This window comes from Chrysemys picta, chromosome 3 (assembly GCF_011386835.1).
Source record: "Chrysemys picta bellii isolate R12L10 chromosome 3, ASM1138683v2, whole genome shotgun sequence".
Classification (NCBI taxonomy): Eukaryota; Metazoa; Chordata; order Testudines; family Emydidae; genus Chrysemys; species Chrysemys picta.
The window spans coordinates 169241315-169263765 of record NC_088793.1 but is presented as its reverse complement, the minus strand read 5'-3'; the positions used below and the strand labels follow the sequence as shown (position 1 = coordinate 169263765).

Genomic DNA, 22451 nt, shown 5'->3' with positions numbered 1-22451 from the left:
GGGAGTGACCTGTGGCAGGTCTTGCAAGGTTGGAAACCCAGGATCTTTGGCATAATCCAACCAGGGAGAATGCAGACAAACACCAAGGGTGAAGAAGGCCCTGACCACAAAAAGACTGGATGGGGACTGAGGGGAGGACCCCCCAAAAGCGTAAGCCTGTGCTTAAACCAAATGAGAAACAAAGAACAAAATTAAATAAACACTAAGAAAAAAATAAAGAATAAAGGTAGTAGCTGTGAAGCTAACATGGACACTACAATGCTCCATCTCGAGCCAAAGTCATCTGTGAAGGAACTGGAATGGCAGTGGTAGGTTTGCCCCTCCCTACATATCCTTGCATCAGAGCACAATGGTGTACAGGCGCAGGCCCTGCTAACTAAAAATGTAGGATCAAGAATGCTTGGGAGCACATACATCCTAAGGTAAAGCACCCATAGGGACCATAGTACAAAGAACAACCCTGGTTTGGGTTAAGACAGCTTCTGATGTATTTCTTCGTTTGTTGGGGTTAGCCGCATATTATTATTGGGACTTTTGCATAAAATGCACGTACAAGTTTTAAACTTCTTCGCCCTAACGTACAGGAAAGTTTCCTGAAAAAACTAAAGCATGAACTATTAAAACTTAACTGTCTAGCAGCATCTGAAGATTGAAATAAAAATCAGTTATCCAGCTATTTACCAATTTAAAAATGGTGCCGCATTAAACTGAAAATACAAACTGCCCAAACTGGCCATAAAATGGCTGAAATCAAGAGTTTAAAATAGATAAACCTAGCAGTGAACTCTGAAGCTTGTCAAACATACTGTCTCTGGCTACCATAGATTAAGTTCCAGAAAAGTCAGAGAAAGTTCTTCCACATGTACTGGAGCATTCAATTCCAGGAATTAACAACAAGAGGAACCTAGTAAATTGTAACCATCTTGGGCCATTTATTAGACAAAATAGTCACTAATCCTGAGTGTAACACAGCTGAAGATAATAAGGGAAAGTGCAAAGCCCTGGGATCCTCCAACACAACCAAGGAATTAGAATGAATTAACTAGAAAACTATTAATTCAAGCCAAATTATCTGAATTCAGGGTAATTGTCAATATGCTGCAGTCTGTCACTGTTTGGGCAAAATTCTGCTCTCCAATACATGCATTCAACTTCCATTCACGTCAATGAGACTAACGTGCAAGTATCTGAGTAGAATTAGGCTCGCATATTCAAATACCGACTATTAAATGTATGAAAAATATGTTACTGAATTATGATTAAGGCTAAGATTTTTGTCACGGTTATTTTTAGTAAAAGTAACAGACAGGTCACTGGCAATAAACAAAAATTCATGGAGCCTGTGACCTATCCGTGACTTTATTAAAAATAACTGGGGGCAGGGCTAAATAGGGAGGAGGAATGGAGTCTCATGGGGGAAGAGGGAGACTGACAGGCCAAGACCCCTACCATTGCGAGGGGACACCCCCAGCTTCAGTGGCTGCAGCCTCCTGCTCCGGAGCTGGCCGTAGCCCCCGGGCAGGGGCATGCAGCCCCGGCTGCAGCATGGTGCCCAGCAGAAGCCACGCGACTGGCTGGGGCACAGCAGGAGGGGCGCAGCCCCAGCTCTGGAGCTGGCTGCAGCCAGCTGCTGCTGCTGGGAAGGGGCATGCAGCCCCAACTGTAGCTCCCAGCAGAAGCCATGGGGCTGGGGTGCACGGCCCCGGCTGCAGCACAGCCCCCGGCAGTAGGTACAGGAAGGGGGGTGCAGCGGGGGTGCGCAGCCAAAGCTCTGGAGCTGGCCACAGCCATGGGGCAGAGGCGCATGGCCACTGCTGCAGCCTCCGCCATGGGGCTGGGGCGCAGCCACAAGGGTGCACAGGCCCCACTCTAGAGTTGGCAGCAGCTGTGGGACAGGGGCACACAGCCCGACTGCAGTCCCTCCACCAACCGCAGGGCAGGAGCTGCAGGATCCTGATTCCAGCCATCCAGCCCCAGTTGCAGCAGGGCAGGAGCACACAGTCCTGCCTCCAGCCCCTGCTTCAGCTGCTGGCAGCTGAAGTGGAAGAAGTCATGGAGGTCCGGTACATTCATGGAATCCCTGACTAAATCGTAGCCTTAATTATGATTAAACTTCCTGACTCTTACGTTGTTAAGATTTCAATGTTATGGTTCCCACAGCAATTACATCTTGTCCCTCTAGCACATAGTTATTATTTTGTACAATATTACTGTGATATTTAATTCAGTTCAGATTTATACACTGCACATTTTGAGCGCAAAGCATCAAATTAGAGTGAATTTTAAAAGCACAGTTGGGAAATTCAGTCTCAACATTCCAATAAAGACATGTATGGTCTCAGAATCAAATACATTTTCAAATTGTTAGAATTTTGAGCCCAATCCTGCAGTCTTTACACAGATGAGTAATCCTTACTTTTGCCAGTTAAGATTAAACTTATTTGTAAACAAAAAATTTTCACACATCAAAGACAAGGGCCCTCATGGGGGATTAAGTCTATGCCAAGCTTGAAAATGTGTTGTTTTTTTTAAAAGACAATTATAAAGTTACACAGAAAATCTGAAGAGTCCCGTAACTGGAGAAAATTGCTTTTTAGTTTTGTTTTTGTGTCTCAAAATTCCATTCCATTTGGTTTTTTTGTTTGTTTGTTTTTTTAAAAAACACGTTTTTCAAAAAAGATTTACCTTTGAGTAGAGAACAAGCTTTAGATATTTCAACGCCCAAATGTACTGTTTTTTTTAAAGTTACAGAATCTTGAAAATACAAAGTTGCAAGAGAAGAAAAATGCTTTCCTTACCATAAAATTATAGAATTATTCTAACTAGTCCAAACAGAATTCTTTCCTCTTACATATACAAATATATTTGAAATTGAGGCCACCTGTTAAAAATGTACCAAGAGCTCTAGAACATGCTTCCCCTACCTGTGCTTTCATACTCAAAGATGATTTGCTGCATGAATTCAAAACTAATACTAATTAACTAGTTGATATTTTGAAAACACTAGGTGTTATTTTTCTAATTAAGAGTAAGCTAGAAAAAAATCCTCTATTTACATTTGATCTTCTACATTTTTCATGCTTAACTCATTTGGCAGTTAAGATATTCCTGATGCCATTGAAGTTACCAGGATCTATACATAGATGTAAATATCAATACACTAAAATGGATATTTCTACTCTAACACGTGCACAGACTTAAATGTCTATACATACCCTCTGCAGCATGGACTCTGACCAGGCATAGCTGTTATGTTCTACTGCCCACTGGAGTATTGTTCCCATAATGCACAACATGACATCGGACTGGAGAATATTAATCAGGCTTGCAAAAAGAGGAGAGAGAGGAGGCAGAACAGGAGGAGGAAGTGCTGAAACAGAAATTCATTTGCTAAACATTAAAGCTTTTGAAACGTTCCCAATACTTACACAATTTAGAACTTCTCTTTATTGAGTAGAATCTAAACCAATATACTATGTAATTGCTTGATAAGTTGCATTATTAGGTAAAGTACTTCATAAACCTAAAAACTACTTAACTGAATTATAAAAAAGCATTAAACTGAGATATGGAACAAAGGAAAGCATTAATTTCCCCACAAACGTTTTGCCTTACGTTATTGGGGTAAAGAAGTGAAATAAAAGCATTAATATATAAAACACTAAGGGTAAGCAATACAGATAATAGACCAGTTTTTTTTTTTCTGAAAATAGGACACCTTTGTTTAACAAGAATTACTCAGAGTCAGAAAAGCAAGTATGCTGGGGGGATAAGGAATTCAGGAGGCTGGCTCCAAGACAGATTTAAATTCAAATCCTTGCTTACTGGGTTGGAGAAAAAAAAGATTGCTTTTTGGGTAATCTAAAAGGTGTTGTTATTCTAATGCATAGCCTTTGAGTGTGAAAATAAGAGAAAATGGGGGCATCCATGTGAATATATATACACACCTTACTTCCCCTCCCCTCTACTTCCCCAAGGTTATACCTGTATCTTCTCTGTTTTGTCTTTTCAGCTTTCTTTGTGCTTCCTCTGCCTGACAAAAGGAATGGTGCTAAGATTATTCCAAATCTGTACAAAGACACAAACTGACTACACACACATACCCTCTACTTTTTAAACAACAATTATGAGACAAGTCTGAACTTTTATAAATCGGAACTACTGAAGTGGTGAACTCCATAAAACTGAATGGAAACTTAGGTCATCAAAATATTTTGGTACATTAAGACCCTAACCAAGTAATGAGTTCTGTGCAGGCAGACTCCTACACCTACATGAAGCCTCACTGATTTCAGTGGATCTCTGCACAGTGGTCCACTGGCACAGGGTTTATTGCAGAATCAGAGTCAAATTCTCTAAATATGATCTAGAAGAGTAAAGCTTGTCTAAAAATATTGGCTCATATTAGCACTTAAAAGAAGAATACAGCTTTAGAAGCCAAGTATACAGAAGACAATTTAAGAAGTGATAAGTCTCTTGGTTTTTGTTAGTTACCTTAGATTGCTCTGCCCTTGAAAAGTGATAGAAATAGAGATTGAAATCCTTGGTACATTCTGGTTTTAGTTCATACAATCCTCTGCCTGTTAATCCAGGTTTTCTATAAAGAAAAAATATACGTTAGTTACAACCATTTATATGAGCAACTTAATCCTAAATTGGCATGATTAAAAATTGCTGCTCATGAAACGTCTTAGTAATAAAATAGCAGAGGTGATACAGGTTATGAATGAGGCACATTAGCAGAGCTGTGTGGGGAAATGCTTCGGCTCTGGCCTATGGTTTTACTCCCTTACATAAATAACTCGCATTCCATTTTTTAAAAAAGTGAGATTAGAATAAAAAGTAAAACATACTTGAAACACGCAACAGCTTCAATCACACTTTCCATTCCAGTCTCTTTGTTCTCCTGCATGGAGTTAAAAAAAAAAGAAATGATGCATAACCACATTAGTTATCTGATTAACTTCTTTCCTGCCATATCAAATACAGCACCAGGCACGTGACGCAAAATATATGCAATACTAAGGCCAGGTCTACACTACCCCCCTAATTCGAACTAAGGTACGCAACTTCAGCTACGTGAATAACGTAGCTGAAGTTCGAAGTACCTTAGTTCGAACTTACCTTGGTCCACACTCGGCAGGCAGGCTCCCCCGTCGACTCCGCGGTACTCCTCTCGCCGAGCTGGAGTACCGCAGTCGACGGCAAGCACTTCCGGGTTCGACTTATCGCGTCCAGACTAGACGCGATAAGTCGAACCCAGAAGTTCGATCGCTCGCCGCCGAACTACCGGGTAAGTGTAGCCAAGGCCTTAGTCATTCTTCTGGCACTTTTTATGTACGTCTTTTTTAGCAGTCTTTAAAACACATTCAACGGTTTTTACCGTTTCATTTTAAGAGACCATGCCAATTTTAGAGTCATACTTCAGTACAATTTTTTTTTAAAGCTACTATTGTACAAGTTACACCTAAAATTACTGGAACTGAAAGATTAAAAAACAGAACTATTTTCTTTAGTTATTTTATGCATTTGTCAGCATCTTATGTATAGTCAGTTTCCCCTGTTTCTGAGAGCCTTTGATACAGCAACAAGTGAGCAAAGTAAAAGAAATAGGAAAATGTGCTTGCAATCCCCCTTTCAAACTCCCCCACCAAAACAAACAAACCAACCCACAACACCCGGCAGGAGGACTCATGGTTAGTGAAATACTTAAAGCATTTTTAAAAATTGATTAGATTTCAAGTTACATGCAAGCATCCTCCCTTTAAGATGTGTTACAAAAACCAAAACCAGACATTCATACATTCTTTCTAGATCACTAAACAGTACCTTATTTAACTATTCAAGGATCACAAATGTAACTCATTTTAAATTCCAGATTTTAATCTACATTTGTTTCATGATTCACAGAGATTGGAATCATCTTCATAAAAAAGAACATTTTTTTAATCAACCAAAATTTATTACACAACTTGAAAGTAAGTCACAATTCTTCCAGAATTTTCAGTTTAAAATTTTTTTTAAAGTCACATTTTAAAAACATTAGAAAAATTCCCTTTTTGCTATCTTATATAAGTATTTATCAAAGATTTACAATAATCAGTGTTTCTTCTCATCCAAGTTCAGTGTTCCATTTCACAATATGCTATATTGTTTACAATACCATGCAGTCTCAATTAGCCAAGAACTTCAGGGATGCTGAATACACCATAAGCTACAGTAACGCCTCACTTAAAGTCGTCCGCGATCACGTTGTTTCATTGTTACGTTGCTGATCAATTAGGGAACATGCTCGTTTAAAGTTGTGTAATGCTCCCTTCTAAGTCCTTTGGCAGCCACCTGCTTGGTCTACTGCTGGCAGGAAGAGCAGCCCGTTGCAGTTAGCTGGTGGGGGCTTGGAACCAGGGTGGACCGGCAGCACTCTATCAGCTCCCCGCTCCCCTAAATTCCCTGTGCAGCAGCTGCCTGCAGTTCAGCTGTGTCCTTCCCCCCACTGCCATGGAGCTGCTCCCCGAGACTCCTGCTTGCTGTGCCAGGGGAGAGTGAGGGGGAAAAGGGGGGCTAACGTCAGGGTGTTCCCCTCCCCTCCCCCCTGCTCCTGCACCCCACTTACCCCATCTTCCATAGAGCAGGGCTCAGGACCGAGGGAGATTGCAGCAGCTGCGGTCTCAGCAAACTGATCTAATTAATAAGGCAGTGTACTTAAGGGAAATGCGCATATCTCCCTCCATTCCTGCTGCCTTGCAGAGTAAGAGAGTTAACCCTTGAGGGCTCAGACAATTGCTAGTTCATCATTTAGCAGTAAGGGAAATATCCCACCCTCTGACTCCTCCACCTCAACCAAGCTTCACAATTATCATCACTGTGTACCAGTATTAAATTGTTTGTTTAAAACTTATACTATATATGTGTATATGTAGGGTTACCATTCGTCCGGATTCCCCCGGACATGTCCGGCTTTTTGAGCTAAAAATAGCGTCCGGGGGGGAATTTGTAAATGTCCGGACTTCCCCCCTTCCTCCAATGCAGAGCGCGCGCAGCTAACAGGGCAGCCGGCCGGATAGTGCCACTTACATGGGGCTCCGACAGCCAGAGAGAGCCCCTCCTCCGCTTCCCCTGCAGCAGAGAGCACTCCCTCCCTCCGTCCCTCCCTGCATTCGCAGATCGCCTCCGGCAGTCTGGAGCTCCTCCTCCCCTGCTGCCCAGCCTGCCGGGACGAACAGCTCAGGCCGTTCCTGAGCAAGTTCACAGAGACGTTAGGCGAAGGCCAACAACAAGGGGGCCAGGGGGTCAGAGAAGGGGCAGGGAGGTTTTGGAGGGGGTAGTCAATAGACAGGGGGGGGCTTTCTGGGGGGGGAGTGGAGGTTTTGGGCAGTCAGGGTACAGGTAGGGGGTAGGGTTCTGGGGGGCAGTTAGGAGCAGGGGTCAAGGAGCGGGGGTGGGGGGGTTGGGAGTTCTGGGGGCGGGGCTGTCAGGGGGCAGGAGTGGGGAGAGGGATCGGAGCAGTCAGGGGACAGGGAGCAGAGGGGTTTAGATGGGTCGAGAGTTCTGGGGGGGGGGCTGTCAGGGGGTGGAGAGTGGTTGGATGGGGCGTGGAAGTCCCAGGGGTCTGTCTGGGGGTGGGGGTGTGGATAAGGGTTGCGGCAGTCAGGGTACAGGTAGGGGGTAGGGTCAGTCAGGGGACAAGAGGCAGGGAGGCTTAGGTAGGGGGTGGAGTCCTGGGGGGCAGTTAGGGGCAGGGGTCCCAGGAGGGGGCAGTCAGGGGACAAGGAGCGGGGGGAGGGTTGGGGGTTCTGAGGGGGGGAAGTGGGAGGGGCAGGGGCGGGACTAGGGCAGGATGGGGGCGGGCTAGGGCAGGGCTCCTCCCGTCCTTTTTTTTGCTTGCTGAAATATGGTAACCCTATGTATGTGTGTATATAGTCTTTTGTCTGGTGAAAAAAAATTCCCTGGAACCTAACCCCCACATTTACATTAATTCTTTTGGGAAACTGGATTCGCTTAACATCGTTTCGCTTAAAGTCGCATTTTTCAGGAACATAACTACAACGTTAAGTGAGGAGTTACTGTAATTGAAAGTTTATATTGTTGCGAGAGCTGTTCAGTAGGTTTTAAACCAGCAGTTGGAATCACATACTGACTATACATTCCAAGAGACAAAGTGGGTGAAGTAATATCTTTTGTTGGACCAACTTCTGCTGGTGATAGAGACAAGCTTTGAAACCACAAGCCTGTTTCAGAAGATTCAGACACATAAGGTTTGGATACAGGTTACTCTGCACATATTTTTTTCAAATTACTTACATCTTCTGGTAATGCTTTTACTAATTCACTGTGGGCCATGGGTCTGATGCTCAACTGATGGATAATTTCTCGCTTGATTTCATCTGTAGCATTTACCTGCCCTACTCCAGGACTAAATCTCTCTCCTGTAAAAATAAAAACAATCAATTAACATATTATGAACACAATAATGAACATAAATGCATAATTAATCACTGAAAGACTAGTTTTAAATGAGTATTCTTATTCTCTTTCCCCCCATAGCCTCAGGGAAAGGGGCTTTCCCTAACTCTGGCTCACCCACCGCTCTTCCCAAACCACAAATTAAGCCAACCTAGCCTTGAGGCTCTGTATCTTTATGAGTATTCGTCTAGAGAAGAATGACTGGAGTGAACACTCTTGGGGGACTGGTAAATGTGACTCTTAGGCTAGAGGGGCCACTGCTGAACCAAGAAGGGCCTTTCCTTCCTCCTAGGAAAGAATCATGAGATGCAAGAAATGAGAGAACAGAAAAAAAACTCAAGTGGTCCACATGGCGATGTAAAATGACACCAACATGATCCAACTTGAAATGAATTGAATTGATAAAATAGATCTTAACTTACCAACAATCATTATAATTAGATATAACATTTCTTCTACAAGAGTATTATTCTGCTGAACTACATCCTGAATGAAAATAAATGGAGAAAGCACGAATAAAAAATTTTCAGTTAACAAGTAAAACATTTTAAAATATTTTTTTGGAAATAGATTTTCTAAGATTTCAAATTGCAACCTAAGGTCTGCTGCCCATGCTCACCCTTAAACCTACCAATGCTAGCCATTTATTGAGATGCAGTAATAATTCTTTACACTCCTCTTAAATGCTAAACGTACGATCCATTATTAATTTGTGGTGTTACTTTAAAATTCCAGTTTATTTACACAAAACTGCACCCATGGCAAGTTTTGAGTGTGATTTTTTTTGGTGCATTTCAATACCCAGATGCAAGTTTATGAGGCAAGAGTATCAACTTTGTACGTGCTTATTTAATGGATTTTCTAATTAAATGCATCATAACTTAATTTACAAAGTTTAGCTCTTTCAAAACAGCCTCTTATTTCCCGAGTTCATTTGTGTTAACCCATGTCAGATATGGTATTATTCTGAGTAATAACCATGGTTTCTGCCAGATTCTCCCTCTGGAATCCAACATCATCACTTTTCTCTAACCAGACTGCTGTTGAATGACATGAGAAACTGTCTCCTCACCAAGGGTCCAGTGTAACGTCTTTGCAGAACATTCAGAACCTGATGAGTCAGAGCGTGAGACAACAACAGTAGTATGACATTTTAAAATCACCCAAGAGCTCCTTATAAGGGGAGCTGTTCTGCTTTAGTACCACATGTGATAATTTCTCTGCTACATGTCCCAGGAATCAAAATTTCCACACTCCTTTCAATGCAGTTACTTTGTCATTCTAAGGCTATTTCTATACTTCCCACCTTACAACGGCACAGCTGTGCTGCTGCAGCCGTGCCATTATAAGGTGCGCTGTGTAGCCACTCTTTATTGCCAGGAGAGAGCTCTTTTGGCAATAAAATAAAACCACCTCCAATGAGGGGCAGTAGCTTCGTCGCCAAGGGCAGGGTTCCCCCCGATGAAGCGCCATCCACATCAGTGCTTTTCATCGTTAAAACTTGTCTCATTAAAGGGGGTGTTTTTTCACACCCCTGAGCGACAAACATCTTAACGACAAAAGTACCAGTGTACAAAAAACCTTGAAGTACTAAATTGTAGTTTATTTTGTAGTCATCTGTTTACCTTTAAGAGTTTTCCAAAAACAAAACGAAAATTTCAGTTTTTCCATTAAAAAAAATTATGACAAAAATATAAGAGTACCTTATTGGTATTTTCAGTATTAAATCTTTTGCCGTAGTCTGGAGTGCTAAATATCTGATAAAGTTCAAAGCGACTCAGCATTATCATCAGGAAATGGTTTGGATCCATCATGGACACACCTGTCTATTTGAAAAAAGGTTCAAGGAAAAAATAGAAAAAGTTTATTACACATGTAAAAATTGAATAGGTGGAATTATGGGGTGGATGGATATTATGCACCAAGTACAATATTTGTTCACAGTGTATTCCTTATGGAATTTATTTTTCCCCATACAAATTAAATTACTTAAATAGGCACCAATCCTGCAAGTGATGCCGCAGAGGTGCACAGGTTTGCCTGAACAGAGTCTCTTGCAAGACCAGGGTTGTTTTCCTTTTTGATTTTATCAAACAGTTGAAATGCAAGATTATTGGAATTAACAATTTAGAGAGGCCCTAATCGTGGACCGGACCCCATAGGACTATGTCAGGGGTGGGCAAACTACGGCCCACGGGCCACATCCGGCCCGCGGGACTGTCCTGCCGGGCCCTTGAGCTCCCGGCCCAGGAAGCTAGCCCCCGGCTCCTCCCCTTCTGTCCCCCCTCCCTGCAGCCACGCTGCTGCGCGGGCAGCGCTCTGGGCGCAGAGCGGAGCATTCCTGCCGAACAGAGCGGCAGGGTGTCTAGCTCTGGCTGGACGGCGTGGCTGCCAGACATGCTCTGAGCGGCATAGTAATGGGGCCAGGGGGTTGGATAAAGGGCGGAGGGTTCCGGGGGGCAGTCAGGGGACAGGGGGCGGTTGGATGGAGTGGAGGTTCGGGGGGAGGGCAGTCAGGGGATGGGGGGGTTGGATAAGCGAGGGAGCCCCGGGGGGCCTGTCAGGGGGCGGGGGTGTGGATAGGGGTCGGGGCAGTCAGGGGACAGGGAGCAGAGGGGGTTTCATAGGGGGGTTGGGTCCTGGGGGGGGGGGGGGTTAGGGGCAGAGGGTCCCGGGAGGGGGCGATCAGGGGACAAGGAGCTGGGGGAGGTTGGATGGGTCGGCGGTTCTGAGGGGAGCAGTCAGCGGGTGGGAAGTGGGAGGGGGCAGATGGGGGGTGGGGGCCAGGCTGTTTGGGGGGGCACAGCCTTCCCTACCCGGCCCTCCATACAGTTTTGCAACTCCAATGTGGCCCTTGGGCCAAAAAAAGTTTGCCCACCCCTGGACTAGGTGCTTTAAAAACAGATACGGTCCCTACCCCAAGAAAAAGTTACAACCTAAGATCTTACACAAATGTGTTATAAATCAAATTCATACAAGTTTATTTTCAGTTCTTAGGCTGCCCTCCTGAGCCCCCCTCCCTTTATCCAACCCCCCGGCCCTGGTCCCCTGACTCCCCGAACAGCTTGGCCCCCACCCACTATCTTTTTGTTTCTGCTATCCTAATTTGTGAAACTAAGAAGTATTGTGGATCATTTAATATGCATATATAAATGAAGTCTGTACTTGTTTAAAAATAGTTCCTCCGCAAAAAAACTTGGTAAATGAACACTTTCCAAGCTTTCCTGATAAGAAAATATTATAAAAAAAGAATACTGGTTTAAAATGTGGTCACACTACTTTTCCCGCCAATCTACAGTTTAAGAAAAAATGAGGACCAGGATCCATAATGGCCTAACATTATTTGAATAACCTGGACCTATTTAAAAAAATAAAATAATCTGTGGGTGAGTAGTTGTGTTAGGACCCCTGAGAACTCCTGTCCTCAACCCAGGAATATGCCATATCCTCCTGCTGATGTTCATTGAAAAGGACTGGGGATAACTCAAAACTCCCTAATATTACACTGCTCACATTGCTTGCTTATCTTCAGGAGAAACGGGGACCTTTCCTGGTCCCCTGTTTGGAACAGCTGCTTCATCATGCCTCAGGACATATGAGTGCAGCATAGCCATCAGCTCCAATTTTTACTAATCATCAGCAAACAAACTTTAACAGGTTCAGAAACCCATCTTTCTTGAGCTGTTCGTAATTCATGCTAGCTATCTGGCTTTACCTATGACAAACTAACAAATCTTCTCTTGACTTTTAGTGTAAAGATAGAAAGATTTAGGTCCTTGAAAAGCCCCTTTTAAAAATACTTACATATATGCTATCATGCTAATCACTAATCAGAAACCATCACCACTGGCTGAGCTATATCAAATGAGAGGTTTTTAACACGAAGTTGTTAAGATGGAGCCTACACCTCCAAGATTATTACATGGAAGTAACTCATTTTAAGAGGAGCACAAATGTAACAGCAGATGCTTTGTCCTGAAAGGAGGTGCACAACAGCACAAACATCTCTAGACTACCGGACAAGTGATCCCCCTCAGTTTCTTCTTGAAGGGAGGGGTTGAGAAGCAGAGAATGTGTGACATTTCTGCATTTTTATAAAAAATATGCACGACTCCATTTCCCCACTCACTTTTGTATTGTGACCTACTAGGACTGATGGGGTTAAATCTTTCTCTGGGTCAAGGAAATAAGAGATGGGTGTTAATCATTCATTCATTCCAATTCAGACACGCCTATGTGATCAAGAACTGTCAATATGTAAATGGATTTAAATTGAAAATATAATCAAAGATCAACAAAAGGGCATTAACTTCTAGTGACGGGAAGGCAAAACAGAGTGACTGGATGTCAGAGCACACTGTGATGAGAACTTTGCTGCTCAGTATAGGAGAAGAGATGAAATCCTGGATATTGGGGGCCAAAGAGGCAGGTAGTGCTGTCAACATAAACACAGATAAACTGTTTTCCATCCCAACCTAAGGACCCTAAAAAACTGTATTCCAGTTGACTAATAAAAGCGGTCTTGTTTTAAAAAGACGGTCTTGTGTCACTGCAAACATCTGCAAGTCACATAGCTCCCAAAAGAATAAAGACTCCATAAGAACATAAGAATGGCTCTACTGGTCAGACCAAAGGTCCATCTAGCCCAGTGCCTGTCTTCCAACAGTGGCCAGTGCCAGGTGCCCCAGAGGGAATGAACAGAATAGGTAATCATCAAGTGATCCATCCGCTCATTCCCAGCTTCTGTCCTTTTGGGCTTGCTGAAGGAGCCACATTAAGAAACAACTGTGCTGGAGCCAGAGGGAGTAGCTTAGCACAGAAGGGGAACGCTCCCACAAAGATTATAAAGATTGGAGGCACACTTGCCCTCTGGATCTGTGCGAGGGTGTGGCTTTAATAGGGATGGGAACAGCAAGAGTCAGAAAGAAATGAAATCTCTACCAGAAGAAGTTGTTGGGGCAGTGCTCCCTCTGCTTCCCCCCTCATTTGTCTTCAGCACCCTTATGGGGTTCATGCTTCTCTTTCACCTTCCCCCTCTTCCTTGTGCTGCAAGGAGGGGTGAAGGGTACTGAATGCTGCATCCAGGCATCAGAGCCTGTCCCTCATGCCATTGCTGCATTGAGTGGTGGGGGTTTAATGGGAACTGGTGATTCACTCCAGCCTAGAGGAGCTGGAGCAGAAGAGAAGTCACTACAGTTTGCTACACAGGTGAGCAGCCATTTCAGGCTGACTGTCAACCCCATCTTTCCCACCATTAAACTAGTATGACAGATCTCCTTCAATGCTGGGGGTTGATCACCAGTTTTGGGATACGGAAGGAATTTTTACCATATGGCAAAAGTGGCAAACTGCTGCGTGGGTTATCACCTTCCATTCAGCATCTTGGAAGCCTATTTTAGGGTTTAGAATTACAATATTCACAACTTGGACAGGCTCCATGGAGATGGTTTAGAAAGTGTTTAATCTGAGGTCCCTGTAATTCTGTGGGTTGCCTGGGCATCGGTCATGGGCACAGTATGGCCTGGTGAGGTAGTATGCCCCAGTTTGCCATACAGCATGTGGCTCCACTAATCTCTCCTATCCGTGGCAGAGAGAATGACAGAAAGGCAGGACTCCAGCTTCCAGTCAGAGTCTCTGAGCAGGCCTGACAGCATACCAAGCCTGCCCTCAAGTCTGTAGTACCTGGGATCGCTGGTACTAATTGAGGTCTGCACTGCAACCACCCCGCTGGGTAGTTTGGAGTAGTTACCCAATTGGGTAGTAGTTTTAAATACAGGTTCGGCCTGTGCATTTAACATACTATGGCTATGGTTTCCATATCTGCATCAATACATAGGGAGAAAGAAGAGGAGGGAGAGCCATGACCAAACCAGCCACCTGAGCTCCAACAGCCCTGGTACAAGAAGACCCAGTGTGAATTAACCACACTGGCTTCTCCTTGCTCTCACAGCTCCCTTTAATGCAACACAAAGGACAGAGGAACAACAGGCTGTGTTATCCCCAACACAAACCCCCATCTCAGTCCTTCTCCCCATTCAGGGGACTTGTGGGGGAGGAGGAGGAAGAGGATGCTTGTTTCCCAATTCGCAGAGAGGCTGGGGCATTAAAGAGTAGAGGGACATCTCTGATCTATTTGCCCTTACCTCCGTTATGGATGTTTGTTCCCCACCTTGCCTATCATCCATCTAAATACCTTGGGATGGGATGGGAGGCGTCCATTGATACTTATCGTGCTTGGCTCTACCAATTCAGGGTTTCGGGGTGACAGCCACTGCCACACACCTTCCACTAACTACAGGGAACCCGGCTCTACTGCTGCCAAAAGGCAGTTTTAAGGGCAGAGCTTGGGATCAGGGATTTTTGGGGACCCTAAACCCTCTTAAATTCTTGCAAAGAGAATATTTGAAATTAGAACAACATTGGGCAAATACAGGCCCTAATACTTCCCTCTGACCTGAAGTGGGGATCAAAAATAGAGCTGCTCTTGAATATTCATCTTAATATTAATCTAGATGAAAAAATTGGGGCTTTATCTTCTGAACTGATAAGCAGCTCAATACCTTGTAGGGTCAGGCCTGTTGTGTTTACAGTGGTGACAGAGGACAAAACCAAAATCCAAGACTTCCAAATAAAATTTTACTTATAGAACTGATTTAAGTATATATATGCATCTCTATGATTAAAATACTACATTAAGGAGATACCATCTTGCAAACCATGTCTGAAAATTTTGTACTTTCTATACTTACAAGTAACAATGATTATGATAACAGAGTTGCCAATTCCAAACGTTCAAAAATCATGAGTCAGAGCCAAAAAAAATCATGGAATGGTCTTAAAAATTAGATTTTAGAAATAAATTTGTGGTCTTTAAGTTGTCTTCTGGTTTCGGAGCTTTTATTATTCAAGCGTCTCTCTTTAATCATGAGGGTTAGTTTTTTTTCCTCTCTTTTTTTTTTTTTTTTTAAATGAAACAGATTTAAATGACCAGGATCAGGGTTTAAGAAAAAACACCAGATATTATGATATCCATGAAAATTGCAAGAGTTGGTAACACTGATAATTGAAAGAAGCCAGATTGAAATGTTTTCTCTCCAGTTTTTCAGTTTGTTTACTTAGTTCATCTGACAGCTCTACAGAATAGGCAGTTTCACAGTTCCCTCCAAATGATATGTTCCTCTTTTGAAAAAGATATTTTAACACAAGAGGGTAGAATTGAAACCCTTATAAAAATGTGAAGAAGTTAGAAATTCAAGACATACAATATGAAGGTTTCTCTATCAATTTAATATACATAACGAACACAAAGAAGTAATTACCTGAAGCATTATTATGTCTTTGTCAAACATCTCCCTTCTGCATTTCACATTATGATAGTAATAGATCTGAAAAATAATGTATTTTATTAATAAATTCTCCTCCTGCTCTGAAAATGCTTTCTTTACTCAATGAAGAAAATAACTTTCTGTCGCATGATAGAGGATTACAGAAAAAAGGGATGAATTAACCAGTGGATTAGAGGAAAGCCTGAAAAAAAAAAATCAAATGCACATTGGATACCTATGTACCTTTGATCCACTGTGAGGTGATATACTTAAAGATGGAACTGGAACAACCCATAGATCTAGGTTGCCTAATATTTTCCATTAGGAAAGACTCTTGATCTCTTCTGAAAAATTTTAACACCCCCATTTGTTTGACATTGTTTGACTTTCACCAGTGAGAAAGTCCTGTGGCCAAAAAGGGTCTTTTCTTTCTCCCATGACCTTCAGTTCAGGTTGGCTGACAGACTTTTGAGAACTTCCATTTCCCTCCTACTGACTGCATTGTCAACAACATTTTAATAGCATGCCCATACAACTTGACATGAATATTTTAAATTAAGACTGCCTCACAATGCGCCCAAAGCAGCAGCACCAAACACACTGTACAGGAAACCCAAGGAACAGACAGCCTCTCCAGGAACTTTTGGGGGCTGGGGCAGAGACACAGACTTAGCAGGTCTCCCTCTCCCCACAACCCCAGAACTCACAACATGGCTCCAGTGGCTCCCCTCTCTCTAGGGACACCACATGTGGAAGGACCTCCCCCAACTCCAGGTGAGGAGGGGGGAGGGGGGAAGGAGATCTGGATGAGGCTCTCCCTGAACCCCCTTCCGACCCAGATGTCCATTCAACCCCACATCTCCAGGAAAACAGCCTTCTCCTCCAGCTAACTAACACAAGCTATGCTGCAATGCTGAAAATTCAGGGTTCAAAGCCTAGTGATGATGCACAGTGGGCCAATTGTTATAGTTGCACAGAACAGAACTTGCTTTTACCTTTTTCGTTTAAAGAAAAAAAAATACACACACACACACACCAAAAACCATATGCTAAAAGAACATTGCAAAGTCAAGCACATGAAAGTTTGGAACAGCCAGAATTTAGGCTGCCCATTGTGGAGAAGAGACCTCAATATTGATGCAAAAACGATATTAATAAAATTATAACTTGCTATTTTTAAGTCACTACAAACTTGTTTGCACCTTCTCTGAATGAGAGATAGCTACAATACTGTTATAGCCAGGATGCTTGGAAATATAATATGTATATCTATCTACTTATGTTACAAAATGTTAAAGTTCTGCAACATCTCTTTTACCAACAGAAGTTGGTCCAATAAAAGGTACTCTCTCATCTACCTTGTATATCAAAGGAATTTCAGAAAGTTTCTGCTTCTGTCTCCCAAGGACAAGCATACCTCAAGAAGGCAGACAATGCAGAACATTTATGTTTTAAGTAAAGGGTGTGTTAAGGTGTATTATCAGTAGTAGGGACTGTTAATTAGTAGGATGTGTTATCTAAGCAATAAACAAAGGCATACAAGCAGGTCTATTAGCCTGCTCTTTGCAAAGAAAACCTCAGTTAAAGCCACACACAGAATTCTAGAAATATTCTAGTTGAAATGAATTTTATAATTACTCTAAAAACTTCATTTGGATAAGCCTCTAAGAAAAACATGTATGGTTGGAAGTATTTTAAGTGTTCAAATGCTTAAAATGGCATAAACTTATTTTGAAATGTATATTTGGTATCTAAATGAAAGATAGGTAAAATAATTTTGTTTCAGGAGAAAAGCACCTCTAGAGGTGTAATCTCTTTTAAAAGCTCCCCACACAGAGATGTACAAAGATTGTAAAAAAAAAAAGTAACCAGTTTATCATTGATGTTTGGTCATTGTGTTCAGTGTTCCCGCCCCTTCTTTAATAATAAAATAGCCATGGTTAATAATTGTGAGTATTCTGCTTGCTCTTAATCAGGGTGTCCCCTAAGGTACCTAAAAGAATCCCTATATGACTAGGCCGTGAGAGCCACACCCCAAGAGTAAGAGAAACAATTACTATGAGCTGGCCTACCATGGTTTTGCTAAAATAAATATTTTTTGTCAGTCATTTTTTAAATTAAATTACTTGGCTTCCAACAATTTAAAACTACACCTTTCAACCCTATACCATAGAACCTTAATGCATGTACCCAAGGAGGTTGAACTACACCATCATATTTAATTATATGATCACATACAATTTTTTCCATAGGACCCATCTTATTCAGTGCACAGGATGGATGATGTTCAAAGGATGAATTAGGACTGAGTAGCAAATGAGGCTGCCTGTAGGATTCCTGCCTCATTTGTTGCAGAAGTTGGAAAGTGTGTAGTGAATGTGGCAGAGTACTAAAGGGGGAGAAAGGCTGGTTTTGTGGTTAAGTGAAGTGACCACCACAAACAAGAACTGAGCTCTTTTCCCGTTTCTGCCATAGCCTATGTTATGCTGAGCAAATCATTTTGGCAGGTAGCTACTAGCTGTGTATTCCTTGTTTACTGAATGCTCAACTTGAGACACATGGGGCCTAATTTGTGGCAACACAGAGAACTCACACCTGCAACTGAAGTCAATGGGAGCGGAGCATGCTCAGCACCTCCAAAAATGTGATCTGGAGGAATGAGCACAAGGTTAGAAATTATGCAGCCTCAGGCTAGCCTCTTTGTCTCCATTTCCTTATCTGTAAAATGGGGATAGCAGTGCTCTCTGATCTCACAGTGAAGGCATGCAAATAAATTAATATTTGTGAGACACTCCAATACTACAGCAAGAGCATAAGGAAATACTTAATTCTGTATTTCTTGCAGGCTTTGAATAGTGTGCAATAAATAAGTCTGGGGCCATTAATTGAATGAAGAGAATAAAAATCTTTAGCAGCTGCCTCATTTATTCAGCACTATCTGGCCTGTTCACTCAATGAGGCAGGGGCCCGTGGAAACAAACCGTATGTGAGCAAGTAATTAAAGACTGATTAAAATTTTCAAGACATACCTACTACATGATTTAGCTTTCAGCTGGATTTAGGCTCCTAAACTCTCATTTATACTGCAAAAACAAGATCTGTGGCAGAGAGTCTCAGTGCCCAGGTCAACCGGCTCTGGCTTGTGGGGATCATTCTACAGGGATAAATATAGCTGTGTGGTTGTTTGGGCTCTGGCTGGAATCTGAGCTCTTAAACCCAGCAAGGGGGCCAGGCTCCAAACCGAGCCCAAATGTCTACACAGATATTTTTATCCCTTTAGCACAAACATGAGTCAACTGACCGAGGCTCTGAGACTCACTGCTACAGATTTTTTTTTTTTTTTTTTTGCATTTTAGGCATACCCCTCAGTGACTTTTTAAAGTTCGATTAGAGGTTTTTTTCCTTTTGTTTTTAATAGAAAGAGTGTGCATTCTAGCAGTTTCCAACAATGGCACAAGGATCATTACCACAAACTAGCATAAACATATACATCACAGCTATTAAACCACTTACTTGATTAACAAGAGAGAACCCATTTCTTCTCCACATCCCTGCATGCACTTGGGCACATAAAACTAGACATCGTAGAGGGTGTTCTATTAACAAAGGTGGGCTAAGTTCACTCTATAGAAAATATAAAATAGCAAAACCTTAGTTTAATTACCAAAAATGTAATCTAAGATGACATAAAACCATTAAAGACTTTTAGGAACAGAAAAAGAGAACACAACACAAATGTATTGCAAGTGATTCATTAAATAAATTAACTCAATTCATTTTAATCACCCTTTCCTGCTAACTTATCCCAAATTTTACCTTGGCTTGGTATTGTACTGGCCAAGGTCAATAGCCGACTCTTAAAACCCTTAGCTGTTTTTATATTTTAAGCTTCTTCTGAATGTGAAAAAAATGCATGAATACTATCATACTATTTAATACTTCTGGAAAGTTAATCATAGATCACCATTTTTCCCTCTTAACGCTCTATCATTTTCTTCCTCTTCCTTTTGTTTGGTCTCTTACTCTGTGTATCCCTTATTCATTCAAAAGTTAACTATTTCTTCTTTTAAAGTCAGTGTCATCTCATCTGCCAATTCAACCCCCTCCTCCTTTCTTTTCTATATGTCCTTTCCATTTAGCCCTTTTCTTATAACGTCCCACCTCCCTCTCCTCCACACTTTAAATTTAAGCAATGTCCATATTTATATTCAAAATGATTGCATGAGGTGCCCCAAAAGAGACACGTGGAGAGTATTGGATCAGGACATGCTAAAGCTGCCACTGCCGATAGAAGGAGTTAACTTCTGGCAGCAGTCCCAAAACTCAGCTTCAAACACGAAGTGGAGATAGGGTATGAGAAACAAAATGAGATTTTAATTTTAAAATCCTTAAACAGTTTTAATAAAACACTGATTGTGGATTGACTCTTAAAGAGCTACCAATATTTGAAACAGATTGTCTTCCTAAATAAAGTATAAAGTTATTTTTGTTACCCTTAAATTCTAAACACTTATATGGCATTTTTCATCTTCAAAGTGTATTATAAACACTAATTAAATTTCACAATACCAGTGGTAAAAGCTCTGGAAACTTGTATGCCACTTCACTTTTGCTTAGCAACACATGCAAACCTATATGGATATACAAAATAAAAGTATACATTTTAATACATTCTGCATATTAGCCTAAAAAGATACATCTCTTGCAACAATCTGCATAGTTTAAGCTTTCCACACTGTTTTAAGACACATCAGTACATCCAGCCAAAGTCCCCAACCCATGCAGAAGGTACAATCAAAAACAGACCATAACTGGCAGCTAATATAAGGGATGAAATTCAGTTAATATAGTATTTCAATAGGTACAAAAGATGACCTCATTTAAACGATTTTATTCTTTTCAGATTTTTATACTGCACTCATCACCATGGTATCTGACCTTTCCTAAGGCATGCCCTCTCCATTTTGCAGATGATCAGCTTTGCAGTGTATATACACACACAACACAGCACACATACACACACGCACACACACTGTACAAGAAGTAAAGTTCTTTCTGTTGTCCTGGAAATACTATGTAGCAACAAAGGGTACATGTTTCATTAATACCGGCTCTCCTCATAAAAGAGGAATATTCCCCCAGTTACCATCCTTTACCTTTAAGAGCAAGTTACCAATGACAAACTCACTTTCCCTTCTTTCAGTCTTCAGCCTTTAATTTTAAAAGCTTTTAAACATGACAAGTTTTTCTTAACTGCAACACTTCTGCTGCTTGTGAAGATTCAAAGTAATTTGACCCTGACCTGCTGAACTTGCAATATCAAATGTCCATTTAATCTCCAATATTTAACATGCCAGTCACTATTGCTACTAAATGACTTACTGATTCCATTTGAGCTAAAGTTCAGTCAAAGGCCAGGTCAACATTATAGACTTCTGCCAGTATAGCTATGTCAGTGAGATGTGTCAATTCCTGACCTGATGGCACAGCTCTGTCCAAGCCCTTAATTTAGACAGTTCTATTGGCAAAACTGTGCTCTTACCAGTATAGCCTGTTTTGTTCAAGTGGGGCAGTTTTACTATACCAGTACAAAGTGCAGCTTTGCTGGTATTGCTGTGCTCATGCTAGGAGCACCTTGCCAGTAGACTAAGTATACCAGTATTCCTATACCAGTAAAACGCTCCTAATGTAGAGAGAGCCTTCATATACTTCCAATACAATTGCTCAATTACTGAACCAAAATGTAAGGGAAAAAATGCAATCACTAGCTAAATTCCTGATGAACAATACTAGTTGTAATGCATAGATATATTTTGCAGACATTTCTCTAATACAGTGGTGTCCAATCTTTTCAGCCTGAGGGCTGAACATATTTCAAAAATGGCATGGAACCATAATCCATACTTTGGGGCAGATCCTCTGCCCTGTTCTACTCCCCTTTGTTCCATTGAGATGACAGAAAAGGAGCAGAAACCCCCTGTTGGGAATTCCCAAGGCATAAAGGGGTCTCCAATCAGGCACAGAGCCAGCATAGCCATATCCTACACCTCTCTTCCCATAGCCCCTAGCATGGAGATATCTTGGGGAAGGCTGGGGGAGATGGCAAGAGTACATTGTATTCTGGCTATCCTCAGATGGCATATAATCTCTTATATCTGTGAGCATGTGAGACACATATGTGCATACATGTGTTATTTAATTTTCTGAAACCATTTTTAAAACCAGGTTCGTTCCTACCTGCAAGTAAACGAGAAACTGGGAGATGAATGCTAACTTTTTCCTGAGAAACACAGTATCTGATGGTCTCAACAGAATGTCCACATATACTGAGAACGATAGGCTGTTCACCATCAGTAAAGCCACTGTGGCACTGCATCAGCACAGTCAAGCATTTCTTATAAGCTTCAATAAGTACTTTTTCCTACAAAAAAAGATTGTGGTTTACAAACATCATGAAGAAAACAGAGCCCTTTCAAATGATGTACAGTCTATAACAAACGAAGTGCATAAATACTTGCTCGGTGTTTATTTTTTCTCAATGCAAAGTTTTTTTTACTTTTCTTAATATAATCTTACTATTTTAACATTAAAGATTTCCTTATTAGCACAGAAGGTCAGTGGTTCCTCTCTTTCCCAAGTGCTGTTCACTCATTAAAGAGGACA

The 22451-nt window shown here is 41.8% G+C and overlaps 1 protein-coding gene across 5 annotated transcripts in view; it reads right to left on the bottom strand.

Annotated features, from left to right (window-relative positions):
* Positions 1-22451, bottom strand: part of UBR2 (ubiquitin protein ligase E3 component n-recognin 2) — a 109995-nt gene that overhangs the window by 46885 nt on the left and 40659 nt on the right. For 4 of the 5 annotated variants that reach the window (XM_005301245.5, XM_042855137.2, XM_005301244.5 and 1 more), the window contains 11 exons: positions 22026-22209; positions 20358-20419; positions 19302-19412; positions 15783-15848; positions 10167-10289; positions 8886-8949; positions 8302-8426; positions 4854-4906; positions 4495-4597; positions 3985-4033; positions 3216-3370 (listed from right to left, as the gene is read on the bottom strand). In XM_005301245.5, coding sequence (XP_005301302.2) covers positions 3216-3370; positions 3985-4033; positions 4495-4597; positions 4854-4906; positions 8302-8426; positions 8886-8949; positions 10167-10289; positions 15783-15848; positions 19302-19412; positions 20358-20419; positions 22026-22209 — 1095 coding nt within the window. Of the gene's footprint in view, positions 1-3215; positions 3371-3984; positions 4034-4494; positions 4598-4853; positions 4907-8301; positions 8427-8885; positions 8950-10166; positions 10290-15782; positions 15849-19301; positions 19413-20357; positions 20420-22025; positions 22210-22451 lie in introns of those variants that run through there. The other variant, XM_042855138.2, reaches the window with a different exon arrangement.